Source organism: Danio rerio, chromosome 9 (assembly GCF_049306965.1).
Source record: "Danio rerio strain Tuebingen ecotype United States chromosome 9, GRCz12tu, whole genome shotgun sequence".
In the NCBI taxonomy this organism is placed as follows: domain Eukaryota; kingdom Metazoa; phylum Chordata; class Actinopteri; order Cypriniformes; family Danionidae; genus Danio; species Danio rerio.
Window position 1 is genome coordinate 34,796,484 of NC_133184.1, and position 18,678 is coordinate 34,815,161.

General features: G+C 30.5%; 1 protein-coding gene and 1 long non-coding RNA gene across 3 annotated transcripts; one reads left to right on the top strand and one right to left on the bottom strand.

Moving 5' to 3' along the window:
• The first annotated feature begins 44 nt into the window (after positions 1–44).
• On the top strand, positions 45–4,251 carry LOC108181495 (uncharacterized). The gene is made up of 2 exons (XR_001797474.4): positions 45–91; positions 3,980–4,251. It is a non-coding gene; the product is annotated as an uncharacterized lncRNA (long non-coding RNA).
• On the bottom strand, positions 4,145–14,834 carry si:ch211-125e6.8. Of its 2 annotated transcripts, XM_073911406.1 has the most exons (5): positions 14,778–14,832; positions 9,269–9,365; positions 8,718–8,828; positions 6,221–6,426; positions 4,145–4,421 (listed from the first exon to the last, which is right to left on the bottom strand). In XM_073911406.1, exons 2-4 carry the CDS (start codon positions 9,356–9,358, stop codon positions 6,283–6,285), a joined length of 345 nt encoding a protein of 114 aa, XP_073767507.1. In that variant the 5' UTR covers positions 9,359–9,365; positions 14,778–14,832; the 3' UTR covers positions 4,145–4,421; positions 6,221–6,282. The 2 variants fall into 2 exon arrangements, with proteins under 2 accessions (XP_073767507.1, NP_001313484.1); NM_001326555.1 differs by lacking the exon at positions 4,145–4,421 and having other exon boundaries at positions 5,687–6,426; positions 14,778–14,834.
• Between the last annotated feature and the right edge of the window lie 3,844 nt (positions 14,835–18,678).

Sequence of the window (18,678 nt, forward strand, 5' to 3'; positions counted from 1 at the left end):
AAAAAAGAAAACACACACACACACACACCCACGCGCAGGCAACTGCCATTTTCACCAGTGAAGAGGACAGGTGAAGAGGACAAGTGAAGAGGTGAGATCACCGGTTTTCTTCTATAAGTTTACAGAAGCATTAATGATTGTAAAATTCATATGTGTTTATGGATTTGTCCTTTTAACTTTTAACGTTTAACTTTTGTTTGCATTAAGTTAGCCTAATTAGCCGTCCCTACCTAACGTTAGATTAGCGTGCTGCTCTTCCGCTACTGTGATTTACTTTCTGGTATTAATTAAAACAAGCTAACAATATTGTTTTGAATATTTAAATCTAGCAAACATTAGTAAACGCGTCTAAACTTTGCCTCTTGCTAATTTAGCGACCTTTTTTTTCTAATAATTCGGTTTTTAGCATGTATTATGTCAATTTCATTTAAAGACACACCAACACAGCACTAAAGTTAGTTTAAACACAAGACAGTAGGCTATTTGAGGCATTAACTACTGTGAATCACTGCAAAAATTCAACTAACGTTAGTGATTTAATAATTTATTCTGTTAAATATGTTGGCATCATCACAGGTTTATTAATATCATTTATATTTTAACCTCAGGTCATCATCACTGATTTATTAATATGTTAACCTTAGGTCATCATCACTAATTTATTAATATTATTAATATGTTAACCTCAGGTCATCATCACTGATTTATTAATATTATTAATATGTTAACCTTGGGTCATCATCCCTGATTTATTAATATTATTAATATGTTAACCTCAGGTCATCATGACTGATTTATTAAAATTATAAATATGTTAACCTCAGGTCATCATCACTGATTTATTAATATTATTAATATTTTAACCTCAGGTCATCATCACTGATCAATTAATATTATTAATATGTTAACCTCAGGTCATAATCACTGATTTATTAATATTATTAATATGTTAACCTCAGGTCATCATCACTGATTTATTAATATTATTAATATGTTAACCTTGGGTCATCATCCCTGATTTATTAATATTATTAATATGTTAACCTCAGGTCATCATGACTGATTTATTAAAATTATAAATATGTTAACCTCAGGTCATCATCACTGATTTATTAATATTATTAATATTTTAACCTCAGGTCATCATCACTGATCAATTAATATTATTAATATGTTAACCTCAGGTCATAATCACTGATTTATTAATATTATTAATATGTTAACCTCAGGTCATCATCACTGATTTATTAATATTATTAATATGTTAACCTTGGGTCATCATCCCTGATTTATTAATATTATTAATATGTTAACCTCAGGTCATCATGACTGATTTATTAAAATTATAAATATGTTAACCTCAGGTCATCATCACTGATTTATTAATATTATTAATATTTTAACCTCAGATCATCACTGATCAATTAATATTATTAATATGTTAACCTCAGGTCATAATCACTGATTTATTAATATTATTAATATGTTAACCTCAGGTCATCATCACTGATTTATTAATATTATTAATACGTCATCATCACTGATTTATTAATATGTTAACCTCAGGTCATCATCACTGATTTATAAATATTATTAATTTGTTAACCTCAGGCCATCATCGCTGATTTATTAATATTGTTAATATCTTAACCTCAGGTCATCATCACTGATTTATTAATATTATTAATATCTTAACATCAGGTCATCATCACTGATTTATTAATATGTTAACCTCAGGTTATCATCACTGATTTATTAATAATAATAAAATATTGACCTCAGGCCATCATCATTGATTTATTAATATTATTAATATGTTAACCTCAGGTCATCATAGCTGATTTATTATTATCATTAATACTTTAACCTCAGGTTATCATCGCTGATTTATTAATGTTAACATGTTAACCACAGGTCATCATCACTAATTTATTAATAATATGTTAACCTCAGGTCATCATCACTAATTTATTAATATATTTAATATGTTAACCTCAGGTCATCATCACTAATTTATTAATATATTTAATATGTTAACCTCAGGTCATCACTGATTTTTTAATATTAATATGTTAACCTCAGGTCATTAGCACTGATTTATTAATATTATTAACATGTTAACCTCAGGTCATCATCACTAATTTATTAATATTATTAATATGTTAACCTCAGGTCATCATCACTGATTTATTAATATGTTAACCTCAGGTCATCATCACTGATTTATTAATATGTTAACCTCAGGTCATCATCACTAATTTATTAATATTATTAATACGTTAACCTCAGGTCATCGATTTATTAATATTATTAATATGTTAACCTCGGGTCATCATCCCTGATTTATTAATATTATTAATATGTTAACCTCGGGTCATCATCACTGACTTATTAATATTATTAATATGTTAACCTCAGATCATCATCCCTGATTTATTAATATTAATAATATCTTCATCTCAGGTCATCATCACTGATTTTTTAATATTAATATGTTAACCTCAGGTCATCATCACTGATTTTTTAATATTATGCTAAACTCAGGTCATCATCACTGATTTATTAATATTAATATGTTAACCTCAGGTCATCATCGCTGATTTATTAATATTATTAACATGGTAACCTCAGGTCATCATCACTAATTTATTAATATTATTAATACATCATAATCACTGATTTATTAATATCTTAATCTCAGGTAATCATCACTAATTTATTAATATTAATAATATCTTAACCTCAGGTCATCATCACTGATTTATTAATATTACTAATATCTTAACCTCAGGTCATCATCACTGATTTATTAATATGTTAACTCAGGTTATCATCACTGATTTATTAATAATAATATGTTGACCTTAGTTTATCATCACTAATGTATTAATATTAAGATGTTAACCTCAGGTCATCGATTTATTAATATTATTAATATGTTAACCTCAGGTCATCCTCACTGATTTATTAATATTATTAATATGTTAACCTCAGGTCATCATGACTGATTTATTAATATTATTAATATGTTAACCTCGGGTCATCATCCCTGATTTATTAATATTATTAATATCTTAACCTCGGGTCATCATCACTGATTTATTAATAATAATATGTTAACCTCAGTTTTTCATCACTGATGTATTAATATTATTATGTTAACCTCAGGTCATCACAGATTTATTAATATTATTAATATGTTAACCTCAGGTCATCACTGATTTATTAATATTATTAATATCTTAACATCAGGTCATCATCACGGATTTATTGATATGTTAACCTCAGGTTATCATCACTGATTTATTAATAATAATAATAATATGTTAACCTCAGTTCATCATCACTGATGTATTAATATTAATATGTTAACCTCAGCTCGTCGATTTAATAATATTATTAATATGTTAACCTCAGGTCCTCATCACTGATTTATTAATAATAATATGTTAACCTCAGGTCATCATCTCGGATTTATTAATATCATCACTGATGATATATATATATATATATATATATATATATATATATATATATATATATATATATATATTATTATTATTTATTTATTTTTTTACATAAAAACAAGCAATAAATATTTTGTTCAGACTTCCTTAACTCTTTAAAACCTAATGAACTCTTTAAGTCGTTTTAAAGCTATAATTTTATACACATTTTAAGGATTGAGCTTCTAGATTTTAGTTTTGTGTAAAACCATTTCAGATTTACTATGCCCAGCAGCACAAACTCTCTTTTGGCATGAAAAAGTAGCAGTTTTTGGAGATGTTATAGTGTTTTATTAAACGTGATGTGTTTTATTGTAATTTTAACATAGTACAAACCTTTCAGCCCGTTGTCTAGTCCCTTTATCAAGAAGTCAATTTATCAACTAGAAAATCAAAATCTAGCATCTTTTGTAATTTTGTATAAAAGGCAACTCGTGATTGCAAGTAATATTATTGTTTTTTTTTTTTTTCAGGAGGAGCATTGAACAAGATAAATGTGCAAAACCTGGGCCCTGAATCATGCTTTGATTTGGCAACTCATTTCTTGGGACCTCTCGCAGTTGATGTTTTCTTTTCCTTTCTAGAGGACTGCCTGAAATAAGCTTAGTACACAACTAAGGTGGTAAACAAAACTCAGATTACGTTTTTACAATTAGAATTTTATTTCATTTCAGACAGTTCTATTGTAAATGTTATGTTCTAAACTGATATCAGATATACTGTACAAAATAAAATAAAAACTTGTTTTCTTTGCGTTTTCTTCTTAGTTCTTCGTATATGGGGTCAGTTCTTCGTACATGGATTACTCAGTTAGCTGGATTTGGATAATGACGATTTGACACGATCCAGGATCATTTCGTTCTTCAAAACTGATCCGAGAGTCGCAGTCATAGCAACAGTTCTGGTAGCTCAAACCTGGTCGGGAGCAGGTTCAATTCATATAAACAGGATTAGATTGGGTCAGTTCAAGCAAAGATAATGCAGAAAGAATGTACCAGATTCTGACATTTTCTTACAGTAGTGGTTATATACACTTGGGAAAATAGTAAATATTTATTTATATTTATATATTTATTAAATATTTATTATAAATAAATATTTATAAATAAAATATTTAATATATTTACTATTTTAAATAGTAAATATAAATATATATATAAACATACATAAATACATACACACACAACAGTTCTGTCTGGATTTCGAAATTGACTGATAGCCGTGATATATTTAAGTAATATAAGCATCCGTACTACCTTTTTACCCTTTGTGTATAACTCCGCCCACATACAGCAGACACTACAGTTTGACAAATATTATTGCTGTGACACAATAAAATATACTTTTAAGGCTTTTTTTAGTCGAGAATGTAGTTGTTTTGATTGCAACTATGCAGTTTATTTGCAAGAATAGTGCTTATTTTAAAATATTTACAATTTCTGAGAGACAGCTCGTCGGCGACAGTTGACGTTTTCTATCCACAAGATGGCAACAGAACCGCATAATAAGTCCTTACGGCTGTTTCACACTGCAAGCGAAAGCAGTGCGTGAGCAGCGCGTATGTCGAGCAGTAGCAGCACGCAGGTGTTTGCCTTTTACACCAGCTGCGTTTGCAGCGCGCAGCTCTTCGGCAGCTGCTGCAGAGATCAACCTATCGCTGTCTATTCAATCTAGTTACCCATGTCTCTATATACAAATACACTTTTCAAACTTTTTATCTGCAACAAGACCAACGGCAACCTCCTCCTATGCTGTTTCTTTAACCTGCAAATCTTTATTTTACAAATTTTATGGATCAAACAGTACTGTATGCTTCTCAAACTCTATGAGGAGTACATCAGAAGACAATCGCCAGTGATATCATGTCATTTGGTTTTTGATTGACAGGATGTTGTAAGCCTATAGTTATAATATCTATACAGTATAGTTATAATTATATTTTTACATGATCCACTTCAGTATGTGTCCAGCTGCAGAGTAACAGCACGTTAATTCATGCTCGTGCAAAGGATGAGATGGATAAGTGATCAATGCATGCCCTTCTTTTACTTATTTTCGTGTTGTCAGGTTCACAGTGCAAACAGCTACCAGGTGAAATAACTTGAGCGAACATAAAGCAAAGCCGAATAAAGCTTTCTTCCTCTGCTTGAGCAGCACAGCACACAGCGAGTTCACATCATCCAGTATGCATGTCGAACTACACTACCCACAATACACTTTGCTATGGACTACAATTCCCGTAAATCACTTCCCCTCGCCAAGAAAACTGATACTAAAATTGTTTAACTATTGGTTTTGTAGTTCGGGCCGAAATAAAGGTTTGTTGCAGTTTTTAATGGTTTAAGTTCATTTGATTGACTATATATACATCAGTTGATATTATTGACGCATTTATTGAGTAAAATTGTTACTTTTTACTGTCATTCAATGTATTTAGGTCATTATCAATGCACTGTCACTTTAATTGAGCGTGAGCAGTGCGTCAAAAATAGACCCAGCGCCGAAACTATCGCTGCACTGCTGCTTCAGCGACGCTCACACCTCGCTCTGACGCGCTGCTGCTGCGTACGGTATGAAAGCTGTAATCTGTTAACATGGACGCCAAAAAAACACGCACCGCTGACGCTTGCGGTGTGAAACAGGCGTTACGCTTAAAAGATATAACAGTCTGATTTCTAACTATAGCAGATCAAATATTAAACTGGTAAGCACACCTGCCAACACTTCTGTTTTTCATGGGGGTATCATGTATTTCAGACCAGTCTCCCTGTTTGCGTCAGAGTCTCTTTTTATAGCATCTTCCAAAGTTAGACCACAGATGACCAATTGTCTCCAAGTTGTTCCTGAAGTACTTGCAGACATATTTGAAGTTCCTAAACTGGCAGTGAAACATCTCAGCCTTTTCCTTAAATTCTTGTGCCTGTAAAAATTGACAAGGAAAATCATGTTTCATGTTGTTAGCATAAAAACTGCTGTAGATTTTTAGGTCATTAAATAATCCTTCACACAAATATATACCCCAGTGTGTGCGGTAAATCTACTGAGAATCTTTATTGTTCTTATACTGTCTAAATCACTGTAGGTCTATGACTGGATAAACCAACATAACATAATACTATTTGCAGTAACTAAAACAGACCCACCAAACAATCCATGTTTATAACAAAAAAGAAAAGTTGCAAAGTTATCATAAATTATAAAAAGGCATCATAGTTTCACATTTAATCAAATTATAATAAATTTAATCAATTCCTTTTGGACTATGTAAGATCTATGATCTGAAATGTTATTCAGAACAGAATTAAAATATATCTTCATTTAAAACAAAAAAAAAATGTAGCTCATGCTGTGAAATGCACTTTAAACTGACCTAAAAAGGTATCAATTATTAATTAAGGTTGCTAATATAAATGGAATGCTTACAAATGTGTGTAAAATATGTAAAGTTAATCTATGAAACTCTGCACACCTAGCCTAGTTTATATCTGAACACAGTTGATAACCAGCATAAATTAATTTTTGAAGGAGAGTAATTGTGTGTGAGTGAGAAGAGGCCAGATGCAAGTGTTATCTGAAAATTTCTCTTAAAATTAGAATTTTTTCTACAGCTCCTGTGTGTAGGTTCTGTAATTGAACTTTTGTGGTAAGGTATGTTTTTTTCATTGCCTTTAAAGTTAAATAACAGCATAAACAAAGGCTGGAAAATATGCTAATTTTCAGCGTCTGACAGTAGAATGTAGTTTGGGTAACTTTATTGACGTTGCTGGCAATCGTTCTTCTCAATATCATTCTTTTGGGTAAAAATAAAATAAAGAGGGGATAAGGATGTACATATTCATATTTACTTTAACATGTTTAATAAAGCCAACAGTAAAATTTTACTTATACACATTTATCCAAATCTTAATATGTATATGTGGAAAATCTATTCATAAGACCATTTGAATCGAATATTAGCAAAACTATCATATTTACACAAACATGTGTAAGCCATAAAAAGGTGTTTGTACAACAAAGTACAGGGGGAATAAAACTGAGTATAATCAAATGACCCTTGAAAATTTACAAAAATAGAGCGCTTACGTACATAATTTTCAATGTTTAAATCAGCCCCGGAAATAATCTGCATGTGTTACTCTTGACCGCACACTGAGAGAAATCGAAAGTAACCCTGTCACTTAAAATGTAACTTTAAATGACCAGTAGGTGGGGAGTCAAAACCAGAAGTATGTGATAGCACAACAATGATAGCGATTCAAAAATATATGTTTTGATGGGCCGAATATCATTATATTTTTGATGTCAGTTGTGGGCCGGATGGAGGAGGAGGCAGGACCGCAAATGGTTTGAGGGTCGGCAGTTTGAGACCTGACTTAGAGGCTTTTGCATCTGAACTCTTCATACTGTATGTGGGTTACCATTTTATATTAGCTGTCATTAACATTATTTTTTCGCATATTAAAAATGCATGTTACATGCTTGTTACCAAAGTAGAATGACACATTAGAACATACAATTGTACTATAAGGGCGCTTTCACACCTGTGAATCGATTCAGTTGTTCCGAAAAAGAGATTACAAATGTTACATTGTTGCTCTTTGCTCTTGGAGCGGTTCACTTTCACACTGCAAAGTTTCTTATTGGACCAAAAGAGCTAATACGAGTCACATGCGAGTAAACTCTCCTCACATTGGTCAGAGTGTCAGGGTTTATTTTGCAGCGTTCCGCTCAGCTGTCAGGGGGAGGTGGTGGTTTGGTGGTGGTTGACAAGGCGCGCACGCGCGACATGTCGGAGGAGAGATGCAGTGGGGAGGGGTGAGAAGGGTCCTATTTGAGGACCAGGAGGGAGACGCGAGATTACCGGGAGGTCATCACTCGTTTTCGGGCATCCAGAGACCCGTGAAACTTTCCACCCTACTCATAATTCTCTCTTCATATAGCCGTATGCCTATTACATATCCATAAAACACTGTGATATAACCGCGCTCGGATCGGAACTCTTTCTCACTGCAATCGAACCGCTCCAGGGTTCGTTTCTATCGAGCCGAGACTACCTCACTTAGGCGGTCTCGGAGCGATTACTTTGGCGTGGAATAGAGCGCAATTGCCTTGTTTACATATGCCAAACGAACCGCGCTAACTGGCCAAACGAGACAGGTTCTGAAACAGAAGTGTAGGTGTGAAAGCACTATTAAACAAATAGCAACACACCTTTGAACAGCATTTCATCTCTGACATAAACTGTATGATGTGCGCTCTTGAATCTGCCTTTTCAGGTCCACTCACACCAGATTCAGATATTGACAGCCAACAAGTTACTGCCTGTGTGTAATAAATGGTGAAAAAACGTAACACAACATATTTAATATGGTCAGAACTTCCATGACACATTCGAAATTAGGATCAAGCATTATATGCTTCAAGTTAAGGGGTACTCAAATCAAAGTAAAAACAATATATGTTATTGCTTATTGCTACTTTTTTTTTTTTTTTTGCTTAAGTGCATCGATGACTGACATAAACACACAATAATACCCAGATAATGTCAAGTAATATTACAGTATGTTGTGTGACATGTTACAATGTGAAATAAGCTTAAGCTCAATCCACTGATTCATTAGCAACTGAAGATGAAAAAATGTGAATGGTAATCCTGTTAGAGATTTACATAAAAAAATATATTAATATGACAGTTGATAAAAATAGAATATGAATCTATAAAATGAGGAAAAACAAAAGCAGTATCTTAACTTAGTACTTACTTGCATTACATGGTACCAACAAAGGAGAATGTCTGACTCGTTAAACACCTTACGGAAGGCATTGATTTCAGCCTGGTCTTTTTCAACCATAAAACACCTAAAAAATAAATACTTTAAACTTTAAGATAGAGAAAACAAATACAAGATATTACAAATGTTTGCTCTCCAAAGAATGCATTTTGTTGTTTACTTTTATTCACCTTCTCTAGAAAAAAAACAATTTATGCATGAAATCAACATGTAGCAAATACCAATTCTGACCCGAATTTGCTAATATGAAGTAAAAATCCACAATATTAACAATGATGACCTGAGGTTAACATATTATTAATAAATCAGTGATGATGACCTGAGGTTAGCATATTATTAATATTAATAAATCAGTGATGATGACCTGAGGTTAGCATATTATTAATATTAATAAATCAGTGATGATGACCTGAGGTTAGCATATTAATAATATTAATAAATCAGTGATGATGACCTGAGGTTAACGCATTATTAATAAATCAGTGATGATGACCTGTATATTAATAAATCAGTGATGATGACCTGAGGTAAGCATATTATTAATATTAATAAATCAGCGATGATGACCTGAGGTTAACATATTAATAATATTAATAAATCAGTGATGACCTGAGGTTAACATGTTAATTATATTAATAAATCAGTGATGACCTGAGGTCAACATATTAATAATATAAATAAATCAGTGCTGATGACCTGTGGTTAACATATTAATAATATTAATAAATCAGTGATAATGACCTGAGATTAACATATTAATAATATTAATAAATCAGTGATGATGACCTGTGGTTAACATATTAATAATATTAATAAATCAGTGATGATGACCTGAGGTTAAAATATTAATATTAATTATTCAATCAGTGATGATGACCTGCAACGTATTAATAATATTAATAAATCAGTGATGATGACCTGAGATTAACATATTAATAATATTAATAAATTGACGACCTGAGGTTAACGTATTAATATTATTAATAAATCAGTGATTAAGACCTGTGTTTAACGTATTATTAATATTAATAAATCAGTGATGATGACCCGAGGTTAAGATATTAATAATATTAATAAATCAATGATGATGACCTGAGGTTAACATATTAATAATATTAATAAATCCGTGATGATGACCTGAGGTTAACAATTTATAAATAATAAATCAGTGATGATGACCTGAGGTTGACACATTAATAATATTAATTAATCCGTGATGATGACCTGAGGTTAACATATTAATAATATTTATAAATCAGTTAAGGCCATGAGGTTCACATGTTAATTATATTAATAAATCAGTGATGACATGAGGTTAACATGTTAATAATATTAATAAATCAGTGATGACCTGAGGTCAACATATTATTAATATAAATAAATCAGTGATGATGACCTGTGGTTAACATATAAATAATATGAATAAATCGACGACCCAAGGTTAACATATTAATAATATTAATAAATCAATGATGACCTGAGGTTAACGTATTAATAATATTAATAAATCAGTGATGATGACATGAGCTTAAAGTATCAATAATATTAATAAATCAGTGATTGTGACCTGTGATTAACATATTAATAATATTAATAAATCAGCTATGATGACTTGAGGTTAACATATTAATAAATCAATGATGACCTGAGGTTAACATATTAATAATATTAATAAATCAATGATGACCTGAGGTTAACATATTAATATTAATTAATCAGTCAGTGATGACCTGAGGTTAATGTATTAATAATATTAATAAATCAGTGATGACGACCTGAGGTTAACATATTAATAATATTAATAAATCAATGTTGACCTGAGGTTAACATAATAATATTAATTAATCAGTCAGTGATGATGACCTGAGGTTAATGTATTAATAAAATTAATAAATCAGTGATGATGACCTAAGGTTAACATATTAATAATATTAATAAATTGCCGACCTGAGGTTAACGTATTAATAATATAAAATAATCAGTGATTAAGACCTCTGGTTAACGTATTATTAATATTAATAAATCAGTGATGATGACCTGAGGTTAACACATTAATAATATTAATAAATCAGTGATGATGACCTGAGGTTAACATACAAATAATCTTAATGTGATGATGACCTGAGATTAACATATTAATAATATTAATAATTCAGTGATGACCTGAGGTCAACATATTAATAATATACATAAATCAGTGATGATGACCTGTGGTTAACATATTAATAATATTAATAAATCAATGATGACCTGAGGTTAACGTATTAATAATATTAATAAATCAGCGATGATAACCACAGGTTAACGTATTAATAATATTAATAAATCAGTGATGATGACATGAGGTTAAAGTATCAATAATATTAATAAATCAGTGATTGTGACCTGTGGTTAACGTATTAATACTATTAATAAATCAGTGATTATGACCTGAGGATAAGTTTTAATAATATTAATAAATCAGCTATGATGACTTGAGGTTAACATATTAATAAATCAATGATGACCTGAGGTTAACATATTAATATTATTAATAAATCAATGATGACCTGAGGTTAACGTATTATTAAAATTTAATAAATCAGTGATTATGACCTGAGGTTAACATATTAATGATATTAATAAATCAGTGATGATGACCTGGGGTTATTGTATTAATGATATTAATAAATCAGCGATGATAACTTGGGGTTAACAAATTACTAATAATAATAATAAATCAGTGATGATGACCTGAAGTTAACATATTAATAATATAAATAAATCAGTGATGATGACCTGCAACGTATTAATAATATTAATAAATCAGTGATGATGACCTGAGATTAACTTATTAATAATATTAATAAATCAGTGATGATGACCTGAGATTAACATATTAATAATATTAATAAATCAGTGATGATGACCTGTGGTTAACATATTAATAATATTAATAAATCAGTCATGATGACCTGAGATTAACCTATTAATAATATTAATAAATCAGTGATGATGACCTGAGGTTAACATATTAATAATATAAATAAATCAGTGATGATGACCTGCAACATATTAATAATATTAATAAATCAGTGATGATGACCTGAGATTAACTTATTAATAATATTAATAAATCAGTGATGATGACCTGAGATTAACATATTAATAATATTAAAATAATATTAAATTATTAATATTAAATATTATTAAAATATTAATATTAATTATTCAATCAGTGATGATGACCTGCAACGTATTAATAATATTAATAAATCAGTGATGATGACCTGAGATTAACTTATTAATAATATTAATACATCAGTGATGATGACCTGAGATTAACTTATTAATAATATTAATAAATCAGTGATGATGACCTGAGATTAACATATTAATAATATTAATAAATCAGTGATGATGACCTGAGGTTAACATATTAATAAATCAATGATGACCTGAGGTTAACATATTAATAATATTAATAAATCAATGATGACCTGAGGTTAACATATTAATATTAATTAATCAGTCAGTGATGACCTGAGGTTAATGTATTAATAATATTAATAAATCAGTGATGACGACCTGAGGTTAACATATTAATAATATTAATAAATCAATGTTGACCTGAGGTTAACATAATAATATTAATTAATCAGTCAGTGATGATGACCTGAGGTTAATGTATTAATAATATTAATAAATCAGTGATGATGACCTAAGGTTAACATATTGATAATATTTTAATAAATTGCCGACCTGAGGTTAACGTATTAATAATATAAAATAATCAGTGATTAAGACCTCTGGTTAACGTATTATTAATATTAATAAATCAGTGATGATGACCTGAGGTTAACACATTAATAATATTAATAAATCAGTGATGATGACCTGAGGTTAACATATTAATAATATTAATAATTCAGTGATGACCTGAGGTCAACATATTAATAATATACATAAATCAGTGATGATGACCTGTGGTTAACATATTAATAATATTAATAAATCAATGATGACCTGAGGTTAACGTATTAATAATATTAATAAATCAACGATGATAACCACAGGTTAACGTATTAATAATATTAATAAATCAGTGATGATGACATGAGGTTAAAGTATCAATAATATTAATAAATCAGTGATTGTGACCTGTGATTAATGTATTAATACTATTAATAAATCAGTGATTATGACCTGAGGTTAAAGTTTTAATAATATTAATAAATCAGCTATGATGACTTGAGGTTAACATATTAATAAATCAATGATGACCTGAGGTTAACATATTAATATTATTAATAAATCAATGATGACCTGAGGTTAACGTATTATTAAAATTTAATAAATCAGTGATTATGACCTGAGGTTAACATATTAATGATATTAATAAATCAGTGATGATGACCTGGGGTTATTGTATTAATGATATTAATAAATCAGCGATGATAACCTGGGGTTAACAAATTACTACTAATAATAATAAATCAGTGATGATGACCTGAAGTTAACATATTAATAATATAAATAAATCAGTGATGATGACCTGAGGTTAACATATTAATAATATAAATAAATCAGTGATGATGACCTGCAACGTATTAATATTAATAAATCAGTGATGATGACCTGAGGTTAACATATTAATAATATAAATAAATCAGTGATGATGACCTGCAACGTATTAATAATATTAATAAATCAGTGATGATGACCTGAGATTAACTTATTAATAATATTAATAAATCAGTGATGATGACCTGAGATTAACATATTAATAATATTAATAAATCAGTGATGATGACCTGTGGTTAACATTAATAATATTAATAAATCAGTGATGATGACCTGAGGTTAAAATATTAATATTAATTATTCAATCAGTGATGATGACCTGCAACGTATTAATAATATTAATAAATCAGTGATGATGACCTGAGATTAACTTATTAATAATATTAATAAATCAGTGATGATGACCTGAGGTTAACATATTTAACAGAAAAAGTATTAAATTAAATCACTAACGTTAGTTGAATTTTTGCAGTGATTCACAGTAGTTAACGCCTCAAATAGCCTACTGTCTTGTGTTTAAACTAACTTTAGTGCTGTGTTGGTCCACATTTCTGGCGTGTCTTTAAATGAAATTGACATAATACATGCTAAAAACCGAATTATTAGAAAAAAAAGGTCGCTAAATTAGCAAGAGGGTAAGTTTAGTGGCGTTTAATAACGTTTGCTAGATTTAAATATTCAAAACAATATTGTTAGCTTGTTTTAATTAATACCAGAAAGTAAATCACAGTAGCGGAAGAGCAGCACGCTAATCTAACGTTAGGTAGGGATGGCTAATTAGGCTAACTTAATGCAAACAAAAGTTAAACGTTGCTCGTTTACTTCGCTGGAAAAAAAGGACAAATCCATAAACACATATGAATTTTACAATCATTAATGCTTCTGTAAACTTATAGAAGAAAACCGGTGATCTCACCTCTTCACTTGTCCTCTTCACTTGTCCTCTTCACTGGTGAAAATGGCAGTTGCCTGCGCGTGGGTGTGTGTGTGTGTGTGTTTTCTTTTTTGAATTTGCGTTTTTGGCGGACTCTGCAGGAGGCTCATAATGATGACGTAATAACGTTTGATTGGCTGATAGAAATGATGTCCCTGGGTCATCATAAATTATGTTGGTCTCAGGACAACTAGCACTTGGCAAAATCAGGACGAGCACCTGCCCAGTCTCAAAACTCAAAATCTCACATTAAACACTCAAGTTAGGAGATGTACTGTCAGTCCTGTGCTGGGATTTTAAAAGTTATTTTATACACTTACTTCATTTAGACAGGTCAAGGTTCAGTCAAGGATATTTGGGTTGCTCTTGGAAGAAAGCCTTGGCCTGAGAAGTCCAATCTGCTGGTTTGCATTTGTGGTAAGTAATGTTTCATTCATTTAAATTTCTCAGTGATTATAAGTATTGACAACAGCATTTGTAATATAATATAATATAATATAACATAATATAATTTAATAACAAGGTGACAGATGTTCGATGTTAGTTTTAAGCAGTTTATTGACATTTTATTTAGATTTGCTGTATCTGAATCACAATGGAAAATCTAAAGAAAACAGGTTTTCTCATGTTCCAGATGGGCTATTAGTATCTGTGTCGATTGAAGTTGCTATCTGAAACCACTGGGTGGCGTGTGTTTTCCATCTCTTACTCCTTTACATCATATCAAAGCTTCAACAAGTAAATACAGTTTAAAACAAAAAGTAAATACAGTTTCATATTAGAGACGTTCCCAGCCGCTACAACTCAATTTGTCTGCTTTTATCATGTTAACTGTATTAGTGAACTCTTATTTTCTGTCTCACTTGCATAGGATTTCTTAAAATTTCTCATACAAGCAGTCTGCAAATTGTGTAGTTGGTATTTGGTTTTAATAATCCTAAAGCATGCTAGAAAACAATAAAATGTAGTGAATTTAAGGGTAAACAAAGCTAATATTTGTGGTGGAAACAATTTGAAAAATTTCTTAAAGGTTATAATTTTTCTTAGAAAGTTGTTAATGCTTGCAGACAGTGGGCACAAATAAACAACATGAAGAACATCAAAAATAAAATGAAACCTATCTTTCCTTAATTCCTTTCCTCACCTGTCAAAATTCAGTTCAATTCAATTATTGCTTTATTGGCATGACAAATGTATTGCCAAAGCATTTATAAAGTTTACATTAAAAATAAAATGCATTAAAAAAGCAAACACGGTAAATAGTAGTATAGTGTTAATATATAGTATAATAATTATGGAGTAAAAAAATAATTATAATTATAATTAAGAAGATAAAAATGTAAATTTAACAGACAACATTTTTGGATAAAACAGTTATATTAAATAATAATCAGTATATTTAGAATGATTGATCTAGGTGCATGTGTGTCTGTTTGTAGGCACATCACTGATATTTTTATAGTCAGTTTCTTTTTATGACAGGTGTTAATATATTGTGCTGCAAGAAGGATATAATAAAAGGATACAATTCTCTCTCTCTCTCTCTTAATAATTCAATTCAATAATTGCTTTATTGGCATGACAAATGTTACAAATGTATTGCCAAAGTAAACACAGTAAATAGTAGTAGAAAAAAATTATATTTATATATAATAACTCAATAGAATATCAACAATACATAATATTATTCAATATATTATATTAATATTCAATATACCATATTATTACTCAATATATCATATTATTCAACATATTATTCTTTCAAATCAATACAAAAATAATAGATTAGAAAAAAATGTACATTAAACAATCAACATTATAGGATAAAACAGTAATAAGAACAATAACAATAATAATCAGTTTATTTACAATACATAAATACACATATACATATATAATATTTATAAGAACAAAAATAATCAGTATATTTATAATATACATAAATACGTATATATAATTTATTTACTCTCTCATTAAATTTTTAGTGGAGTCGTAAGTGGTGTTTGAATATACATATTACAAACATGTTAATTATATTCTTTCTGTATTTTGAATGGAAATGGGGTATCGGAGGGGCTCTGGTAACTGTGTACGATTCAGGAAAATTGGTGTTTAATTGGTTAAAAAAAATATGTTTTTTTAAAAATATGTAATTTTTATTTTTACTTTTCGGATGGTGTATTCAAAGATTTTTAATGTCCATTAAAAATTATTTAAGAAATAATATTTGTCCCATGATAAATTCTATGCTATCTGTATTTGTACTTTACCATTGGATGCTTGATTCTGATTGGCTGATGAATGTAGTTTCAGCAGGACTTGATTGCTGCACAGTTAAATATCATACAAAATAATGCACACAGATGTGTAACGCCTCCTGATGTTCCATAAAGCAAGTCAGATTCACATTTAGCTAATCCCTTGCAACAAAGATAAGGAATGATGTTGTTCCTTAATCAAGGACAAAATAAGAAAGTATGAGTAATTAATAGAAAAAAAAAGAAAATAGGGAAAAGGTCATTGGAAATATCTGACTTTCCACTGGCATCTCGCAGTTCTCTCATTGAAAACAGACTTTTCATGAGCTTTATCTTTTAATTTGAGGCTTATTTTGTTTACATACAACGGGGTCTGAAGAAAGTGTTGAAAATGCATGCAAGCTAGTTTCATGACACATAAGAACACCTTGATGTCAAAAGGCACGGCAGATCAGAATCAAAAGGACGTTTTAATATGTAACACAATAAAGTGACCTGAGGGGTGAGGAGAAAAACATAACATTCACGGTTACTGGAGCAGAAATACAGCATCACGAGCTGAAGGAGAGCTTATGCAAATCATGCTCATGGAATTAACAGTGCAAGTTGTACAGGCAGCAAATGATGTAAAGTTATTCATCTAAATTTGCCAAAAGTTGTTTTGTAGGATTATTAACACTGTCCATGTTTGTTTATGTATGTTCATACATTGGCTGTGCTTTAAGCTTTTTGCTTTAACAATGTGTCTGATAAACAACCTGTTGTGTGCAATATACACTTACCGGCCCTTTATTAGGTATCTTACTAGTACCAGGCTGGACCCCTTTTGCCTACAGAATTGCCTTATTCCTTCGAGGCATACATTCAACAAGGTACTGGAAATATTCCTCTGAGATTTTGGTCCATATTAACATGATAGCATCACGCAGTTTCTGCAGATTTGTTGGCTGCACATCCATTCAATTCTCCCATTCCACCACATCCCAAAGGTGCTCGATTGGGTTGAGATCTGGTGACTGTGGAGGCCATTTGAGCACAGTGAACTCATTGCCATGTTCAAGAAACCAGTCTGAGATGATTAACACTTTATGACATGGCACATTATCCTGCTGGAAATAGCCATCAGAAGATGGGTACACTGTGGTCATAAAGGGATGGACGTGGTCAGCAACATTAGACAGGTAGACTGTGGCATTGACCCAATGCCCAATTGGTACTAATGGGCCAAAGTGGTACTAATACTTAATTCCTTCATAATACCCATGTTTATGCATGCAGCTGCATCATGTATTATAGACCAGCAGGCAGATCTATGGAAGAGTACAGCTAATGATTAATATTAAAAAAGGTCATTTAATAGGTAACACAATAAAGTGACCGGAGGGGTGTCGAGTAATTTAACCTTCCAAGGTGCTGAAGCAGAAAAACAATAAAATGAGCTGAAGGGCAAATCATGCAAATGAATCATCATGTGTTGAAAATCATTATTTATGCAAGTTTCATCTTTTTAACTCTATCGTGATCATATAGTGTTCAGTAAACGTTCTGCAGCCGATGTTGTCCTCTGATGACTGAGGTTTGTTGCCACAGGCCTGTACACGCTCCTAAAGCCCCTTGATTAACCC